This window comes from Lycorma delicatula, chromosome 5 (genome assembly GCF_047948215.1).
Source record: "Lycorma delicatula isolate Av1 chromosome 5, ASM4794821v1, whole genome shotgun sequence".
NCBI lineage: Eukaryota > Metazoa > Arthropoda > Insecta > Hemiptera > Fulgoridae > Lycorma > Lycorma delicatula.
This window is the reverse complement of record NC_134459.1, coordinates 97,529,232-97,547,856: the sequence shown is the minus strand read 5'-3', so window position 1 is coordinate 97,547,856 and position 18,625 is coordinate 97,529,232. Positions and strand designations below refer to the sequence as shown.

Genomic DNA, 18,625 nt, shown 5'->3' with positions numbered 1-18,625 from the left:
TATGAAAAGATGACAAAACAGGAAATATAATTTATCTAGAAGTTTTACAGTTGCCGTATTTTATAATGTTTCATGAAATTTTATTCTACTGAACAGTTGCCACTCATCCACTTAATATATTTTATCCGGTTAGTTGTTGAATATAGCTGTAACTATTTTCAGTTTTTGAAGTTCTATACGCATATATCGCGGGCGTAGCCACAACAGAAAATGCTAGTAGTATTTGATTAAGGCATTAAAAATTATTATTTTAATCTGTACCAATTTCATTAATTATCTCCCTTATTTGAGTTACAATCTATATAAATAAAAATGTATATGTTCGTTTGTTTAAAATCTTAAATCTCCGAAAGTTCTTGACCGATCGCTTTGAAATTTTGACACAACGTTGTATTCGAATACGAGCTTGTTTTTACATACCATTTATATACCTAAGATGTCACACCTGTAAGAAATAAAAACATGCTTCTTTTGAAAAACAGCGCTATCTGTTGGACGCATAAGCAACACACGCTATACTAAATATTTTACGAATTAATTTAAATGTTTCCGACATGTGTCTCCGCTATAGACTAAAAAGTTACTGAACCGATTTACGCTCGGGGAAAAAGGAAATAAGGGAAAAATTAGAAAAGAGAAAAATCGAAAAAGGTAAAAGGGAAGAAGGTAAAAAGGGAAGAAAGGGAAGATGGAAAAAAGAAAAAAACGGGAAAAGGAAATGGAACGGGAAAAGGGAAAAAATAAAAGGGAAATTGGGAAAGAGAAATGGGGAAGGAAAGGGAATGACGAAAAGGGAAAGGGAAATGAAGAATGAAGGGAAGGGAAAGGGGAAATAGGAAAAATGGAAATGGGAATTTGGGGGAAAGGAAAAGGCAATGTGGTGAAAATGAAAATTATGCAAAGAAAAACGGGGAAAGGAGGAAAAGGAAAAGGGAAAAAGAAAGGTTAAATTTTGTGAAGTTCCGTAATGTTCATTTTGTTAATTATTTTATCAAACTTTCAATTGTGTTCATTTAATGTATATATATATATATATATATATATATATATATATATATATATAGATACTCAAATCTAGAAATAGCGAAGCATTACCTGGTCTGCTAGTAATTATATAAAAACATAAGTTTTGTGTATTAATACTTATTGCCGTCAATTATATTTTCAATTTGTTCAGACTGGCTGTACATATTCACAATTTTAACAAATAATTATTCCACCTGATATTAATATAACGAATGTATTTATTACTGATGAGTAATACATGTTACGACAAATACTTGAAAATAATGAATAGGCTCATGAAAATTTGAATTTCTTGTCTTTTTAACCTCACGGAGTCACTGTTCTTCATCAACTAACCAGCCACACAACAATACAGTTCGTTGCCACTAAATTTCACTTCCACTCCATCACAGTTGACTGAATTAAATGAATTTTTATTTTTAACAAAATTAATTATTTTTGTTCTTTATCGTATAATCAAAGTATTGACTACTTTTTCAAATAGCTTTAATAAACTTTTTCTTTTTTTTAATATGGTGCAAACCGGACATGGTATTTGCTAACACACACCTAATTCAGAAAAATGATACCGTTATAGTTCAAGTATAAATTATAAAATATTTTAAAAAACCTCGACTTTAAAAAATATGTAGTAAAAATTTAATTCAAAAGAAAAATAAAATTAATAATTTTTAATGTGTATGATATTTATAACTCAAAACCTTTGAGGGAACATGAAAAATAAATCTGTGTAAAAGCCAAGTCTCTAGTTGTAATAGGTACTGAGAAGTTTGGGTACATTCACCGTACAGACGATATTCCCCTTTATTCATTTCGTTACGGTTAGGAGTTAATATATAAATAAAATTAAAATTGAAGTTAATTTGTTTTCTATGAGCAATAAAATTCTAAACTTTCTTGAATATTTAAAAATATCTTTTGAAAAAACGAATGAAAAAAATTAATAAAATTCTTATTATCAAAGTTATAATTAATTTGATTGGCCATATTAACAAGAAAAAATGCAGCAATTATGTTTATAAAATAAGATGTTTTAAAATACTAAAAACAAATTAAATAAATAATTAAATAAGTACCTGTAAAGAGGGATGCCGAATTTGTCCCGAAACCAAAAGACCATGTACAATTTATCGTGACCAGGAGGCGTAACGTTGCATGGCAATTCTACACTCTTGCCTTCCACAGCTTGTACATCTACACTGAGAACTGAAACAAATAAAAAAAGAAAATACCACTAAAATACAAATCTACTAGCATAAAATATTACGTATAAATTAATATTCTTACAATCATTTTAGGGAATATAATATATATTACAAAAAAAATTACTAATGACAATTGAATTTTCTACACGTAGTTAACTGTACAATGTCAAGTGTATTAACATAAAAAGGTCTCTTTTATGATCATATATACATACCTCTGCACAGTTTTATTCTGCTCTTTTATTAAATTAATAAATAATTTCTTAAACAAAACCTGAAAGTTTTTTTTTTATAAAATACATAAAAAACATTAAAATATAATAAAACATAAATTATTAATTTTAAATTAGTTTATCATTCATATAAATTTCAGGAAGTGTTATTTCTGAGAGAAAATAAATTTTTTGAAATAAAATATATATGTATAAACCGGGTATTCCATTTATTTTGAGACACAATTTTCTTTTCTTTCTTTTTCCTGTTTAACCTCCGGTAATTATCTTTCAGATAATACTTCAGAGGATAATTGATGATGATATGTATGAGTGTATGAAGTGTAATCTTGTACAGTCTCAGTTCGAGCATTCCTAAGATATGTGGTTAATTGAAACCCAACCACCAAAGAACACCGGTATCCACGATCTTGTATTCAAATCTGTGTAAAAATAATTTACTTTACTAGGACTTGAACGCTGGAACTTTCGACTTCCAAATCAGCTGATTTGGGAAGACGCTTTCACCATTAGACCAACCCGGTGGATTATATTGAGACACATCTGTATCTCAAAAATTACACATTTTTAGGAAAAAATGTTTCGTATTAAAGTTTTTCCATTTCAAGGGAGAAATAGGTTAACAACCTATATTGTCCTTGGTAAGGTCATACTTGGAAAGTCATATCAAGGTCAACTTAAGTTTTTTTTAAACAGGAACCGTTTAAAAAAAGTTTATTGCGGAATCGAATTCCCTTTGCAAAAAAATTTAAAATTTCATTTCAGACTTTTTTTCTAAAATTTATAGTTTTTTTAGTTATTCATCTTCAAAAATGATGTAGCCCTATAAATTAGTGTTTTTAGTTTCATTAAGTCTGGCCCAGCTGCCGAGTTACATCCAGTTTATGTTAAATTTTAAATTAAATAAAGTAAATTTTAGATAAAAAACAATCAATGCTGAGAATAATGAAGAAGAAGAAAAAGAAGTTAAGCATATAAATACCAGCGGACTTTTTAAAATAGCCTAAAAGTGAATTTCAAGTTGTAAATGACATTTGTGTAACTGAACGTATTTTCAGTGTCTTCAATTAATCTTTTTGTTACTTTGTTATTCAAAAATGTTGAAATGTACGGTTAGAAAAACATAATATTTGTAAAGCTCTTCAAATCAAAATCTTCTTCAAACCCTTCTCCAAAATACAATTTTCCTCAGGATTTTTATTCCTTCAATAAAGCGAAATATGAATTTAGAAAAGAGTGTGGAATATAATTATAATTGTCAGAAATTAATTAATATATTTATTTGACTCAAATGTTTTTCATAATAGCTGGAAATCACATTATCATCCTTACTGGATCCACTGCTATCTTCCTACCTTATGGCAATGAATTGCAGAAGTGTGTGTGACTGTTTACAGTAAAAGAAGACCATCTACATATAGCTTATCCATTAAGCTGGTTATAGACATAACAGGTGGTATATCAAAAATTGTAAAGAAAAAGAAGTTCTAAGAAAAAAGAAATCTTGGCCAACAGATTTCGTGGTTGTAAATTGGTAATTGTATTAAGTTAGAAAAAGGTCAGAGTGGGGTATAATAATAAGAAGTGGAAGGAGTGGGGGTCAGTCGGTAAATAAATATAGGTAGGTAAATTTTAGTACTAGAACTGTTTTGTACAGTTAGATCTTCATCTCAACCCACCGGTTTGGTCTAGTGGTGAACGCATTTTCCCAAATCAGCTGATTTGGAAGTCGAGAGTTCTAAGGTTAAAATTCTAGTAAAGGCAGTTACTTTTATACGAATTTGAATACTAAATCGTGGATACCGGTTTTCTTTGGTGGTTGGTTTCAATTAACCACACATCTCAGAAATGGTCGAACTGAGACTGTACAAGACTACACTTCATTTACACTCATATATATAATCATCATTCATTCTCTGAAGTATTATCTGAAAGGTAATTACCGGAGACTAAACGGGAAAAGAAAGATCTTCCCCTCAGGTTGTAGTACTGGGTATACAAGATGACTTTTACTAAAAAAAATCTTTTCAATAGGTTTATCTGTAGGTAATTCCTGCAGAATAGGAACCCGACTTCATGAATTTTATGTCCACATTTTTTTACAGATAACTAGATAATTATATACAATAAACAATAATTTATGTTAATAGTTCATTATGCGTTTGTAATTGTGTATTACCATATATACAAATATAATTCTGGAAGTTTTATTTTATAATACTAAATTATTTTACTAATTTATTTTATATACTAAATATTTTGCTATAAAATTGGTGACCTAAAACTCCTTTGAGGTTCATTTAGCATGAATTATCAATAATAGTTAGATTTTCATAAGTATTAAATGAACATCTATAAACCTAAGAACTAAGATTTAATAATTTCTTACTTGTTAAAAACAATAAAATAATGAAATATTTATATACTATATTTTATTTTTTAAATTAAAAAAAAAATTTATTCTTAAGTATTACAAACTGCTGAAAAGTTAAAAAATAAAAACATGCACATAAAATCTAAGCAAAATAAAAATGGATAATCAAATACAATTAATATTATTAATAAATCAATTAAAATTGAATCTATTATTAAAATGAAATGATTATTTCATTTAAAAATATGAATTATTATTTAAATGTACAATATGTAAAAAAAGGAAAATTAAAAAAATCCATAGATAAAAATTAAAAAATAGAAAAATAACTTTAGGCCTGTTAAGAAACATCTGTTGATCAAGTACATAATATTCTGTTGAAATTGGATTGATGTTGCCATATTAGACAAGAGTTGAATCCTGATACTTTTCTTTCTAGAACAAAAAATCATTCTGTTTTATCGTTTTCTTTAAATAGGGCACGTAATTTTTAATTTCTTTTTGTACGTAAAATAATAACAACCCACAATGTTCAAATGGTATATTAAATGTGCAAATTTAGTATTTTATTATTTATATTAACCTATCTAAAATTACATTAAATTTATTGAATAACAATTATTACGTATATACCTTATAAGGTCAGTAACTGGAAATAAATACTCATAACTATTTTATAATAGTGCGTATAACATATTTTGTATTATATTTCCTTCAAGATTTTTTCCAAGCAATATTTAACTATGAAAAAATTCTTTATGGATCTTTTTTTCAATACAATTACTATCACAACACAACAAAAAAACGTATGGTTTTACATCAGATTGAAGCAAGCACAGTTTTGAAACTAATTTAAAACTTAATTTGTTTTGCTTTAAGAAAAACTTTTACAAAATGATTTACGTCTTTTCTTGACTAAAATAAATGCGCGGTTGTAAGGTGATTTATGTAAAAGTTTTCTACTAATAAACAGTTTAGTGGTAAAAGGAAGTTTTCTTTAATTTCTAACTTGTATAGATATAGTTATGCACTTTATTGTTACTTTTATAAAGGTAAAATTATATGTCTGAATATCTTTCAGTTGTAATCTTATCTTGAAGTTGTATAATTAGAAAAGAACAGAAAAGGTGATATAAAAAAAAATAAGTCAGTTATAATTACTATAAACTTCTTTTGCTAAACTATTGCTAAATATCTGATTATCTTTTTAATATATAATGTAAAAATAAATTAGAAGTTATAAGAAATAAAATATGAATCCATAACGTATCAAATATCTATTATGATAATAATAATACAAAAAACATAAACATGAAATGCTTAAACAGTGATTCTAACTAATGAACAAAGAGGAGATTTGTATATCTCAGGACGTTGTATAGAACAGCGTTCAAACCAAACAGTAATGAAGACTTGGGTTTCTATTATTTTCAAAAAGACTTTTTATAACTTTCTTCTTCTTTTTTATTTAGCTCTGTTATATTACCAAAACTGATTATTTGTCTTTAAAAGAAAGCGATACTAAGAAAAGAAAAATCGTTTTTAATATCCTAATTTTTAGCCTTCCTCTAACTAATAATGTATCTATGTAATGTTTCTCATAGAAAACTTTTTTACTTTAAAAAATATCATTTCTCTATTATTTTTATAGTCTAGAAATAATTATGACTTTTTTTATTAAAATATCACAACAATTAGTGATAAGAATATAAGTCTTTGTATTTCATACTCTATAAGAGAGCGGTTTTTTCTTATTTTTCTTTTTACTTAGTAAATATACAGCAAAGTAGATTTTATTTTTTCTTTATCAGTTTGAATTATAAAGATAATTAATTATAATAATTAGATACCAATACCCCTTAACAATAAATCTTAAAAATAAAAAAAATATCTAAAAATAACGTATAATAAAACTTAGTAATATCTTTCAAAGAAAACCAATTTTCATATTAAAGTTAAACCATTTATTAATGATGTGAAATTACATTAGATAGTTAATTTTAATATGTCTAAAACTAAATAGGATATATTATTACAACGCATACATAAAACCATGTTTTAATAATAATTTAATGATTATAACGCTTGAAATTATTAATAGTATACGCATACATAAATATGTATATTAATCATAAATTAATTGTGAAAAATAATGAATTTTATTAAAAACATTTCAACTACTTTTTTTTCAATTGTAATGAACAAAAATAAACAGTCAACATCCGGCAGAGTGGTTGCGTATCGGTCTTTAATACGTAAGAGCCGGGCTCGAATCCTGGTCAGGCATGGCATTTTTCACCCGTTACTAATTTCATATTCAAATTCCCACGTTCAAGCTTCCTTCTAAGCTTCTCTGGTGAATTAATTCATCAATCTCAAAGAATATATTACAACAGAAGTTATTGGTTATATTTGAAAATAATTCAAATACTGGGATAAAACATTTATATTGACTAAAACAAAATCTTTTAATTTTATTTAAAAAAAAAAAAAATATATTATAAAATATAAAGAACAAATTTACTATTCCGATTTATAACAACAAGTAACGTTATCTCAAAACTGGGCTGGGGTCTTTTTAATGGCACAGTACAAAAGAATATTTTGTTTAAATTACAAGAAATTTTTAAATATCTTATAATTGGTATACCATAGCTCCGTGATTATGGAAAGAATGGGTAGATGACATCGCACATTTCATACGACAAGAAATTTTATTTGTATACCGCGTATTTGACTCCGATTCCTCACTTTCATTTCCTAATGTTGCAGTGTTGGAGAGCTATTACACATACTTATACAACGTAATATTAATCCAAAAAAAGTAATGTTCGCTGTATTTGTAAAACTCTTTTTTTTTTCTACACGACATCTTGTTTTAATGATAATAAGATTAGTGGGAATTCCCTATGAATACCAGAGGAAAGTTTTATGCCGTACTTTTCAACAATAGCAAATTAAAAGCTCCTGTTGTAGACAATATGGTCCTGATGACGCGATAGAAACGTTTTGGAGAGGTTAAAACATTCTTTTTTTTAATTTTTAATCATTTACTAAGTGAATGAATTTTATCATTGGTTTGGAAGAAAGGGCTTCTAAGTTTTTCAAGAAGAGTTCTCACAGAAAATGTTTAAAAAAATAGATCAAATCTGTGATTGAATGGTAAAATATTTGAAAGAATGAAGACTAAGCGCGTAATAAATAAAATTAGTACAATTCTACACGGAAGGCAATAAAATTTTAAAAATTTATGAAACAAAGCGAACAGTAAAAAATTATTTATTCATAAAGTTAAGACAAGCACCAATATTATATTTTTGGAACATCACTGATGAGTATCGAAAGTCTGAAAATTTGGTTCCAGTAAAGTTAAAATTACGATTTTAAGCAGTTATTTTACGGATAAAGAAATAATTAAAGTTGCCTTTACTGAGTGAAAAAGGTTCCTTGTAAAAGGATTTCCGCAAGGCAGAGTTTGGGCCTGAATTTTTATACTTTTCTGTTTGATACATCTTTTAGATTACTCTTTCCTGCTAATTGTGCTTGCTCAAGATTCGTTACTGCTGCTCCGAGATGATTCTTATAGGGAACTTAAGTTTTGTGCAAATGAGACCTGCAAGATTGTAAAGGGATGACGATTACTAAAAAAAGTGAGATTTAGTAGTAGTGTTCCAAAAAACCTTGGAATGAATGTTCCAAAAACTCAATGTAGTGTTACATTGAATTTTTTGCCTAGCCAAGATATCCTTAATTTAAATTACATCAAATATATACGTCATTAGACTTCAGTCATTAAAATATTTGTGATCACAATTATTGTACATAGTTAATGAGGTAGATATATTAGAGATCTAAACATTCGTGGCCTACTAAACGGTAACTTTGTCTGGTGGTTTAATAGGGAATGTTTTTGATAACCAAACAGAAAACGATTTATGTTTGATATTGATTCATTCTAACAACGAATGAAATACTCTTTTCTTTGGTTTGGTCATAACAATGGATGTTAACAAAGATAAATTATAATAAAAAAATAAAAAAAACGAAAGGGAATTAGTGGAATGTACTTCCTAATTCCGATTTTTAAATAAATCTAGATATACATTTGGTAAAAATAACAAATTATACCTTTATATTAAGTTTTAATTTAGAACATTTAAATTTATATTGAAAAAATATGTTTTATTTGAGATAGTTATTAAATGGCCACAGATTATGGAATAATTTATGTATTAAATTCTGAATGAAAATTAAACTAATTCGGACTAAATTTTTTCAATTGCGAATTTTATATTTACAATATATAAGTACATATATATTATATTTTTGTTAATGTAACTACAATAATATGTCTACGGATCAATAAAAAAAAAAGAAAAAAGAAAATTAAAATAAATTGGAACTGTTAGATTATGTAAAAGAAAGACCTGAAAGAAAAATCTCAGCAACAGAAGGCGAACAAGAAAGAGTAGGCCAAGTTTTTATTTTACCGATGAATTTTCCAGTAGCAGACAAAAGTCTCACATTATACGGTAATATGAAAGACGAAGTGGGTGTTTTATGTCGTCATTTTTCATACAGTGAAAGAGCGCGCCCATGGGATACTACTATTATTATAACTATACCGTGAACCGGGCTCCGCGTTTCAGTTCTCTGTTCGACTTTTAAAACAGGAGGGATCAGGTCGTTATAGCAATGACCCTTCAACCCTCAGCACCAGCCAGGTGTTCCAAAGGTCATTTTCTTTTCATCTATACAACCTTTTTGTAGTGCATAAACAACATATTCTCCAAAATGTATTCAGCATTTCGCGTTCATTCTATATACACTTTTATCATCCTACAACGTTGTCTATACAATTAAATTCTTATACAGAAAAGAAATGTTGAAAATAAATACTTCTCAAAAATCCTCAAATATACAAAATATTTACATAAAATATTCAGTTAATATAAAAAAATGAATAAATATTTGTACATCATAACATATAGGGCTTTATTACTATAGTTATAACTCAACCTAAGAGAACATAAATTTCATACAAAATAATATTGAAAGAATCCGTAAAAGAAATTATAAAATAATACAATTTCTTAACTGACAAAACAAACGTTATTGTATTGCTTTGAAAAATTTTTATTAATCTCAAAGCTTGTAATATATTATTAAATATTTATTAGTTATTTCACTAATAACTTCTGATTATATATATATATTTTTTTTTTAATTGAATTATTATTTATTTTAAAAATCATTTTACAATCAGAGGTTAGAAATTATTAATAAATCATTATATATAAATTACAAAAAAAGTTATGTATATGAAGTCGGATTCAAACCGAAATGTCTACAGTTACGAATCCGACACGTTCTCACTTATACCAAATAACTACTTGAGCGACGTGAAACAAAATTAATATAAAAGCTGATACGGACACCACAAAAAAATGTGATGCAATGTGGTGTTCTCCAATGCAATTGTGTAACTGTCCACTTTATTAAAGAATTGGAGGATCGTATCTCACTTTCAAATGAATTAAGTTTAAATGAAGTCCAAAAAAATGTGTATATGTAATTTAATAGGCGTACAAGGAAGTCACGTGGTGTCCACATCATATAATTTTATATTTTATATAAAATACATAATGCAAATGTTTTAAACTGCAAGTATTTTTATGTTTTACATATATTGGCTTACAAGAAAGGATTTTTATTATGTATTAGTATTTTTAATTTTTATAAATTAGCTAATTATATAAAATATCACCTAGCCTATTTATGTTAATATAAATATTATTTATTTATTGATGGATTTTTTAGTTAATACTTATAAAAATAGATGAATCAGGATTTTGCTGTCACTTAACAAGTCCAGTCAAAATTACATTAATTATCAAACACTGCAGCACAAATGACGGGGCTAACAGAATAAATATTAAAAAATATACAAAATTCAAACTAAAGGATAAAATGACAAAAAAGGAATTAAGGGTGAAAATAAAACTAAAATAATACAGTTGGGTAGAATAATACTGAAATGGTGCAATTATAGAGACAAGACTTTAAAAATGTGAACAATACTCTATTTCTTTTTTTTTAATAACTTAAGTGAAAGAAAAAAAATGAGATATTTAATTAAAAAGTCAGTAATTTATTTATTTTTATTTTTTTTTTCATTTTAATTCGTTCGCTTTTTAGAGAAAATATCTTGAACTATGTTTAAAGCATAGACATAATAAAAAGCAAAAATATAACAGAAGCATTGACTATGGTTAAAATCATAAACATCATATAAGTGTGATGTGATTTTTAATACACATCTTTTTTTTTTGACAAAACTGCACCATAAAAACATTTGTCATTTCAGCTTCGTTATGAATGATTATTTTTTATATTCTGACTTAAAGGAAGTTGGAAACAAGTTTTTCTCTTTTTCTTCTTCTTCTTTAGTCTTAAAAGATATCCACAACAATCAAGAATTTATATCTATTAATTGCGATCAAGAGTTCAAAACTAGTATCAATTTTTGTTCATTTATGTCAGCAAATCATTGAATTTCTGCATAGAAGTGGGAACTTTTGAATATATTTTCAATAAATTCAATTTCATTTTGAGATTGCATTATAATTGGATTCAATGTTTGCTGAATCAAATATGTGCCATAATTTACTCCAATCTCTTTGAAAACTATTATTACTTGACAGATAATTCCAGGTTTTAAATATATTAAATTCAAGTTCATATTATGAACCATACAGTGCATACTTGGCATCGCGTCATATACAAAATGATTGGAACTTTATTGCGATGTGAAGAGGTAATCTAATAGAGAACAGTATGATATACATGTTAACTGTTAACAAATAGCCTATATACAGATGAAAAATAAAATAAATTTTATATTACCTAATTATTTGCTCAAATATTTATTAATTGAAATCTTAATTATTTTATTTAGTTCAGATATAATGTATTTTTTAAATTTTAATTTCTGTAATATACTTTATTCTTTTTAAAAACTGGAGCTGTCCTTTAATGTTAGTAATGAAATGTCATACTTATTTTTAAGTAGTATGTTTAATATGACTTATTTTCTGTTCTAAATGCATTTACATATTTGTTGCAGTATAAAATTTGAATGTTAAATTCTAGAAAATTTTGCAAGAATCATAATTTTCTAGATTAAGCAATAGATTTTATAATATTACTTTAAATGTATTCTAACTTAAAATTTCAGAATAAAAAATCTAGAACTGAAAGAAAAATACGTGACAAAAATGTAGGAAATATCTCGCTAAATTTTGAATGAGTTTTCGTTTTCGCCACTGCTACTAAAAGAAAATAAAGTTTCTTTTTGGAAACAGCTACGGAGTACGTTAAATCAATTACTTCTTAGGCGTTCTGACTTCTTTTCTTCAATCTTTCCAACATGGCCTTCTTTTGTTCTTTTGTCTTAAATAGTTGTTCATGTTTTGAAATAGGTTTCTTCTGGAATCTTGGTTTTCATTTTTTAATATTTTCCTTAGTTTACTTCTGTTTTTAAGAGTTTCTTTTATTATTCTTATTTCTGTTAGATATTTTTGAACAGTTTGAACCATTTGGTCTTTCATTTAATTAAATTTGAGTAATTCAAAGATATTTTTTATAAATTTGTTTTAAATTCTTTTTGAAGAGATGACTGCTATAGAAGATAATTCTTCTTTTTCTATTCTGTTTGATAGTCTCCTCTTTCATTGTATAGATATTTGTTATTGGGAATTAATTTAATCTGTTTATCTTTTTCGAATTTTGGACCAAATATTTTCCTAATAAGTTTATTCATTCTAAAAAAAATTTGTTAATTAATCAATTTTAAAAACCTCTTGCTCTTGTAAAAGTGTTTTTTTTTTTTTTTTTTTTTTTTTAGCAGGTCAAATGTAAAACTTTATTCCGCTAACAATGTCAGGCATATTTTGACCATAAACGTTTATGCTAGTTAACATACAGAAGTACCAGTTATAGAACTAGCATACAGAATTTAGACGTAATACAAAAATATTCAAACAAGTTTAATGTTCTTCAATTATATTGAATATTCATTGAAACAAGATTCTAAAACATGAGTTTAAGAGGAAGCTATTCAAATAAAAATATTTTTAAACGCGTTTTGAAATACAGAAATATCCTTTTAAAATATTTTCAATTGTATAAAACTTTAAGGTTTGAAAATGTAACGTTGACATGGTAATGACTTTTTCCGTTGTAACTCGGATGTTTTTGATTGTATTTTAAAACGAATTGTTATCCAGCATAAAGTGCTTCAGATTTTAACTAATAAACAGTACTTGAATGAACTAATATTTACCGAAACATAATACTGATTTAAAAATTGAGAAGTGCTGCCGTTTTGGAATTATGTAAACATAAGAACGCGATGTTTATTATTTACATGCAATAGAAAATTGTTGATTCCGTTTATAAGTTTATAAATACACAATTTTTTAATTTTTCCCCCACGGTTATTTCATTTATTTCTGTTTTATTTTGGTATATATGAATTTATTTATTTGCTGATTACGTAAAATTACCAATAAAAAATTCATCTTTATAAAAAAGAAAAAATACAAAATTAACGTATTAATTACATGAAATGATACATAAATTTAAATAAAAGTATACATAAAAATTAAAGTAATCAGCATAAAACATTTATTATTTGATAATTATTGTATTATGTACCTCTAAGGAAAAACCCAGAGCTGAGGTTATTATCACTTTATAAAAAATTAGAAATAATTAATTAGTTGATAACGGTATCACATCATGAAAACATATCCAGTGATTGTAGGCTTTTAATCACTAATCATACCTTATAACGTTGTATTTATATTCACTTATTTCTTTATTATTTAAAAAAAAGTATTTATTGTACATTATTATAGTTGAAAAAAAACTTATTCAAATTTATGTTCGAAAAAGTTAACATAAACAAAGTTAAGTAATATTCTTGCAAATAATATAAATAATTTACTCCTTGACTTACTATCCTTAATAAACAAACCAGTGACAAGTTTTATATCTTAGGAGAAAAATTAAAAAAACATTTCACTAATGGGTTTAAATAAACGATAACTATTTACTGACCTTAATTTAGCCTTCTTACAATTAGCTCAATTACTGTTTATTTATATATATATATATATTTAAAAGATTTAATAAAAATTATTACTAGATAGTGTAAATGACAGTATAATGAGTGAAAAGAATATAAAAAAATAAATATTACAATCTGATTGCCATTCGGTAATCAGATTAAATAAGTAGAAAACTATACGTCTTTATGAGTTAATTTTAAATCAGTGTCTGATAATATTTTGTTCCGTTCTAGTTTGAGCCAGCTAGTGCTGTTCTCAAGTTTCTATTAGCGGTGGCCTGCGAGCCAGTTCTTACATTCATTCGAGTTAAGAATACCGTCTGGCGCAGTCATGTGTTTCGTCGTTTTATGTGACTTATGTTATTTAGTATTTTTACGAAAATAATTCAATTACATAGAAGAACATTGTCTCATTCTTTCATCAACAATTAATACAATCCATACTAGCTCTAAAGACTTAACACATATGTATGATACTTATAAAGTAATATATTTTCTATTATTTGTTATTTAATGAGTGCAGTACTTAATTTTACTTATTTTTTACATGAATTATTAATAACATATCTATATCTACAGAACCAGATCAGACTGTAACACTCAAGGCTGCGCTTTGCATGAAGTTGTTTTCTTTAAACATTAGATAACGACCTGTCACTAAAGAAATCCTCAATATTGCAGTGTATAATTATTACATTGAAATTTTTATTCTATAATTGATATTTTATTATGTAAAACGTAAAACAAAATAATGTTAAACGTAATACTTTTTGAATGAAATAATTTATTTTAAAGTAAAACTTTAAATAGTAAATTGAAACTCATAACTGTTTAATGGATTCAAAGGAATGAAACCATTTTAAAATAGAGTTAAACTGTAAAAATGTTCATTCATTCAGGTTCAGGCTTAAACCTTTTGATAGAGATCTACAGAAAAACCAATGAATGTGTTAAAAATTTAAATGTGTTTTATTTATCTTCTTTTTTTAAATTTAATCTAATGCCTTTATAATTTAAATAATTTAAAAAAATTGAATTCCAGCTTAGGTAATGAATAATTTCTTTTTAGATTAGTAGCTTTTTTTATAAAACTTTGAACATAAATATATGATTTTTATCATGTTTTTTGTCTGTATATTAATCGGTAACTAATGAACGCTTATCCAACTTCAATAAAATTTTTGTTCGGATGATTATCAAACAAAATGACAAGCTAGGTAAATTTTTTTAAATAATCCTAATGTGATCCTCTATCTTCACAAAAAAAATTCTTTTGTATCCATCATTTTCCATTGATTAAAGCAAAGATGAAATAAAACATAAAGCTTTTATATATTTTCCTACTATATTTTTTAAAAAAATGTATTTATTTACAGCTTATATTTCATTTTCTACATTTTCAAAAAAAAAAAAATATATATATATACTAAACGGACATTTAATTTAACTTCTCTTATTTTGAAAAGTTGTTTCTAAAGTTTTTTTCATTTGCAGTCTATCAGGAGCTTCATAAGACAGTTAAAGCTAATAATTTTTCCTTCGGTCTAACTATTTAAATGTTTTTCTTCGTGTATTTGGGAAACTAAAACTTAGACAAAAATAATTTCAACATTTTATTTATTTTTTTCACGGTTTAAAACAATAAATTGGCTATCATTTTTTTTTTGTGAATAGTGTAAGATACAGAATAATCTTCTGTTAATATAGCTTGATCATTCTAACAAATTCAATAAGGCTTGTCTTTTTAAGTAATTCAAGCGGTGAAAGAATGTTATTGTTTGATATAATAGCCAACGCAAATAAGGGTATTCTCATTACGTTTAGAAAGTATATTGACAAACATGGTAGGGATGAATTGCTGGATCGACCGTGATTGGCTTTTTGTTAACTACGATATCCTCCTACAGACATTATCACCGTTAATGTGCTGTTAGTAGTATTATTACTACTTCAGACACCTCAAGTAGAGTGACTGGATTTCGATGTTTTAGATTTTTGTATTTTGATGAAATAGAAAATACAAAAATTTTTATATTGGTGGAGACATCAAAATTTTCTAAGTGATGGAGAGAAGGGATTTTTTTATTAAGTGCAAATTTATTATAATTTTTTCCATTTCAAAATATGTCATTAAATTGCGTTGAGTACAGCTTCAGTTCTTTTATTTTGAAAGGAAACAGCTTAATAAATGACCGGATCAAATTATGGAGAATAGTTTTACATTTTCTACCTTCTGTCTAAACGATTATATGTTTTACAAATGTTTTACTGGTAATTGTTTATCTTTGTCGTTAGGTGGTCAGATGAGGCTGTTCGGCCTAAAATCAAGAAAAAGCTCCTATTATTTTGTCCCATTAAATGAATAATTTCTCTCTTCTCTTTATAGATAAACAAAAAAATTTGAAAAAAATAACTTAAGTGGGTAATTTTTAGCACATATTGCAGGTGATAAAAATAGAAGGAATTAGCTCCTCTTTAGCAACAATGTTCGTTGTCTGTAAAAAAAATTTGTGATTTTTTTTTTGTCTTCAGTCATTTGACTGGTTTGATGCAGCTCTCCAAGATTCCCTATCTAGTGTTAGTCCTTTAATTTCGGTATACCCCCTACATCCTACATCCCTAACAATTTGTTTTATATATTCCAGACGTTGCCTGCCTGCACAATTCATTTCTTCTATATGACCCTCCAATATTAAAGCGACTATTTGAGCAAGCCTTAATATGGGGCCTATAAGTCTATCTCTTCTTTTAAATATATTTTTTCCAAATGCTTCTCTCTTCATCCATTTGTCGCAAAACCTCTTCATTTGTCACTTGATCCACCCATGATTTTTAACTATCTCTTATAGCACCACATTTCAATTGATTCTAACCTTTTCTTCTCAGGTACTCCGATCGTCCAAGTTTCACTTCCATATAAAGCGACGCTCCAAACATATACTTTCAAAAATCTTTTCCTGGCGTTTAAATTAAGTTATGATATAAAGAAATTATATTTCAGACTGAAGGCTCATTTCGTCTGTGCTATTCGGCATTATATATCGCTCCTGCTTCGTCCATCTTTAATAATTCTACTTCCCAAATAACAAAATTTTTCTATCTCCATAATCTTTTCTCTTCCTATTTTTACATTCAGTGGTCCATCTTCGTTATTTCTACTACATTTCATTACTTTCGGTTTGTTCTTGTTTATTTTCATGAAGTAGATCTTGCTTAGGACTTCATCCATACCGTTCGTTGTTCCTTCTAAATCTTTTTTTACTCTCAGTTAGAATAACTATATCATCAGCAAATCGTAGCACCTATATCTTTTCACCTTGTACTGTTACTCCGGATCTAAATTGTTCTTTAACATCATTAACTGCTAGTTCTATGTAAAGATTAAAAAGTAACGGTGATAGGGATCATCCTTGTCGGACTCCTTTTCTTATTACGGCTTCTTTCTTACATTCTTCAATTATTACTGTTACTGTTTGGTTCCTGTAAATGTAAGCAATAATTCGCGAAGTACAAAATTATCTCGCCTGATACCCAATAGACGTTGCAAATCATTGTAATATTTATTCGTAAGAAATATATTTATAAATTTCTTTTTAGTCACCTACCCTATTCCGTGTAACATTCCTTGTTTCTCTTTACGTGTTTATATATACAAAAACGCGTGAGCGTACATGTGTACGCTCACGCGTACACTGAGAGTGTGTGTGTATGTACACACACACTCTCAGACGCATCAGTAAGAAACTATTTAATTAAATAAACATCTTATGTGAACATGACATGATCTCCATGTACGGTTATTAAATTACATATACTCATTTTTTTCTGCACTTCATTTAAACTTATTTCATTTGAAAGTGAGATACGATCTTCCAATTCTTTAATAAAGTGGACAATTACACCACATTGCATCCCATTTTTTTGTAGTGTCCTTATCAACATTTTATATCAGTTTATACATTAATCTTTTTTCACGTCTAACTAATGTGGTATAAGTGAGAACGTGTCGGATCCGTAACCATGGACACATCGGTTTGAATCCGACATAATTTGCATGTATATATATATATATATATTTTTTTTTTAATTTAAAAATTATGATTTATTATTAATTATTATCCTGTGTAAAAAATTTTGTTTTAAAATGAAAAATATATAAAATTTTATTTCATTAATAACTTCAGACTTTTTTCTTTTTGTTATTGTTATTATTAAATTATTATTTATTGTAAAACATGGTTTAGGACCAGAGATTAATAATTATTAATAAATAAATATATTAATTAAAAAACAGGGTAAAAAAATATAGATGTATATGAAGACGGATTGGAACCAATGTTACTTCCCTTGTAAGATACAAATATTTTATTAATTAAAACTTCATTTGGCTATACCTTTGGAACCAATGAAAATAAGTACAACTTGATATATCTTTAAAAAGCTCTCAATGAGGATTTAATACTGCAGTTAAGAAAAAGGCCAAAATCCAATTTTTTTGACAATTTTGGTCTAGTCTATTGCAATCAAAAGGGGAGGTGGACAACTAGATTTTACAACAGTCCTAAATCCAAAATTTCAACATTCTGCGGCTAATAATTTTCGAGTTATGCGAGATATATACGTATGTACGTACGTATAGACGTCACGCCGGAAC

General features: G+C 26.6%; 1 protein-coding gene across 1 annotated transcript in view; it reads right to left on the bottom strand.

Moving 5' to 3' along the window:
- The window catches only part of LOC142325715 (nephrin-like), an 885,014-nt gene that overhangs the window by 750,129 nt on the left and 116,260 nt on the right, over positions 1 to 18,625 (bottom strand). The window contains exon 2 of the mRNA XM_075367746.1: positions 2,103 to 2,232. Coding sequence (XP_075223861.1) covers positions 2,103 to 2,232 — 130 coding nt within the window. The remainder of the gene's footprint in view (positions 1 to 2,102; positions 2,233 to 18,625) is intronic.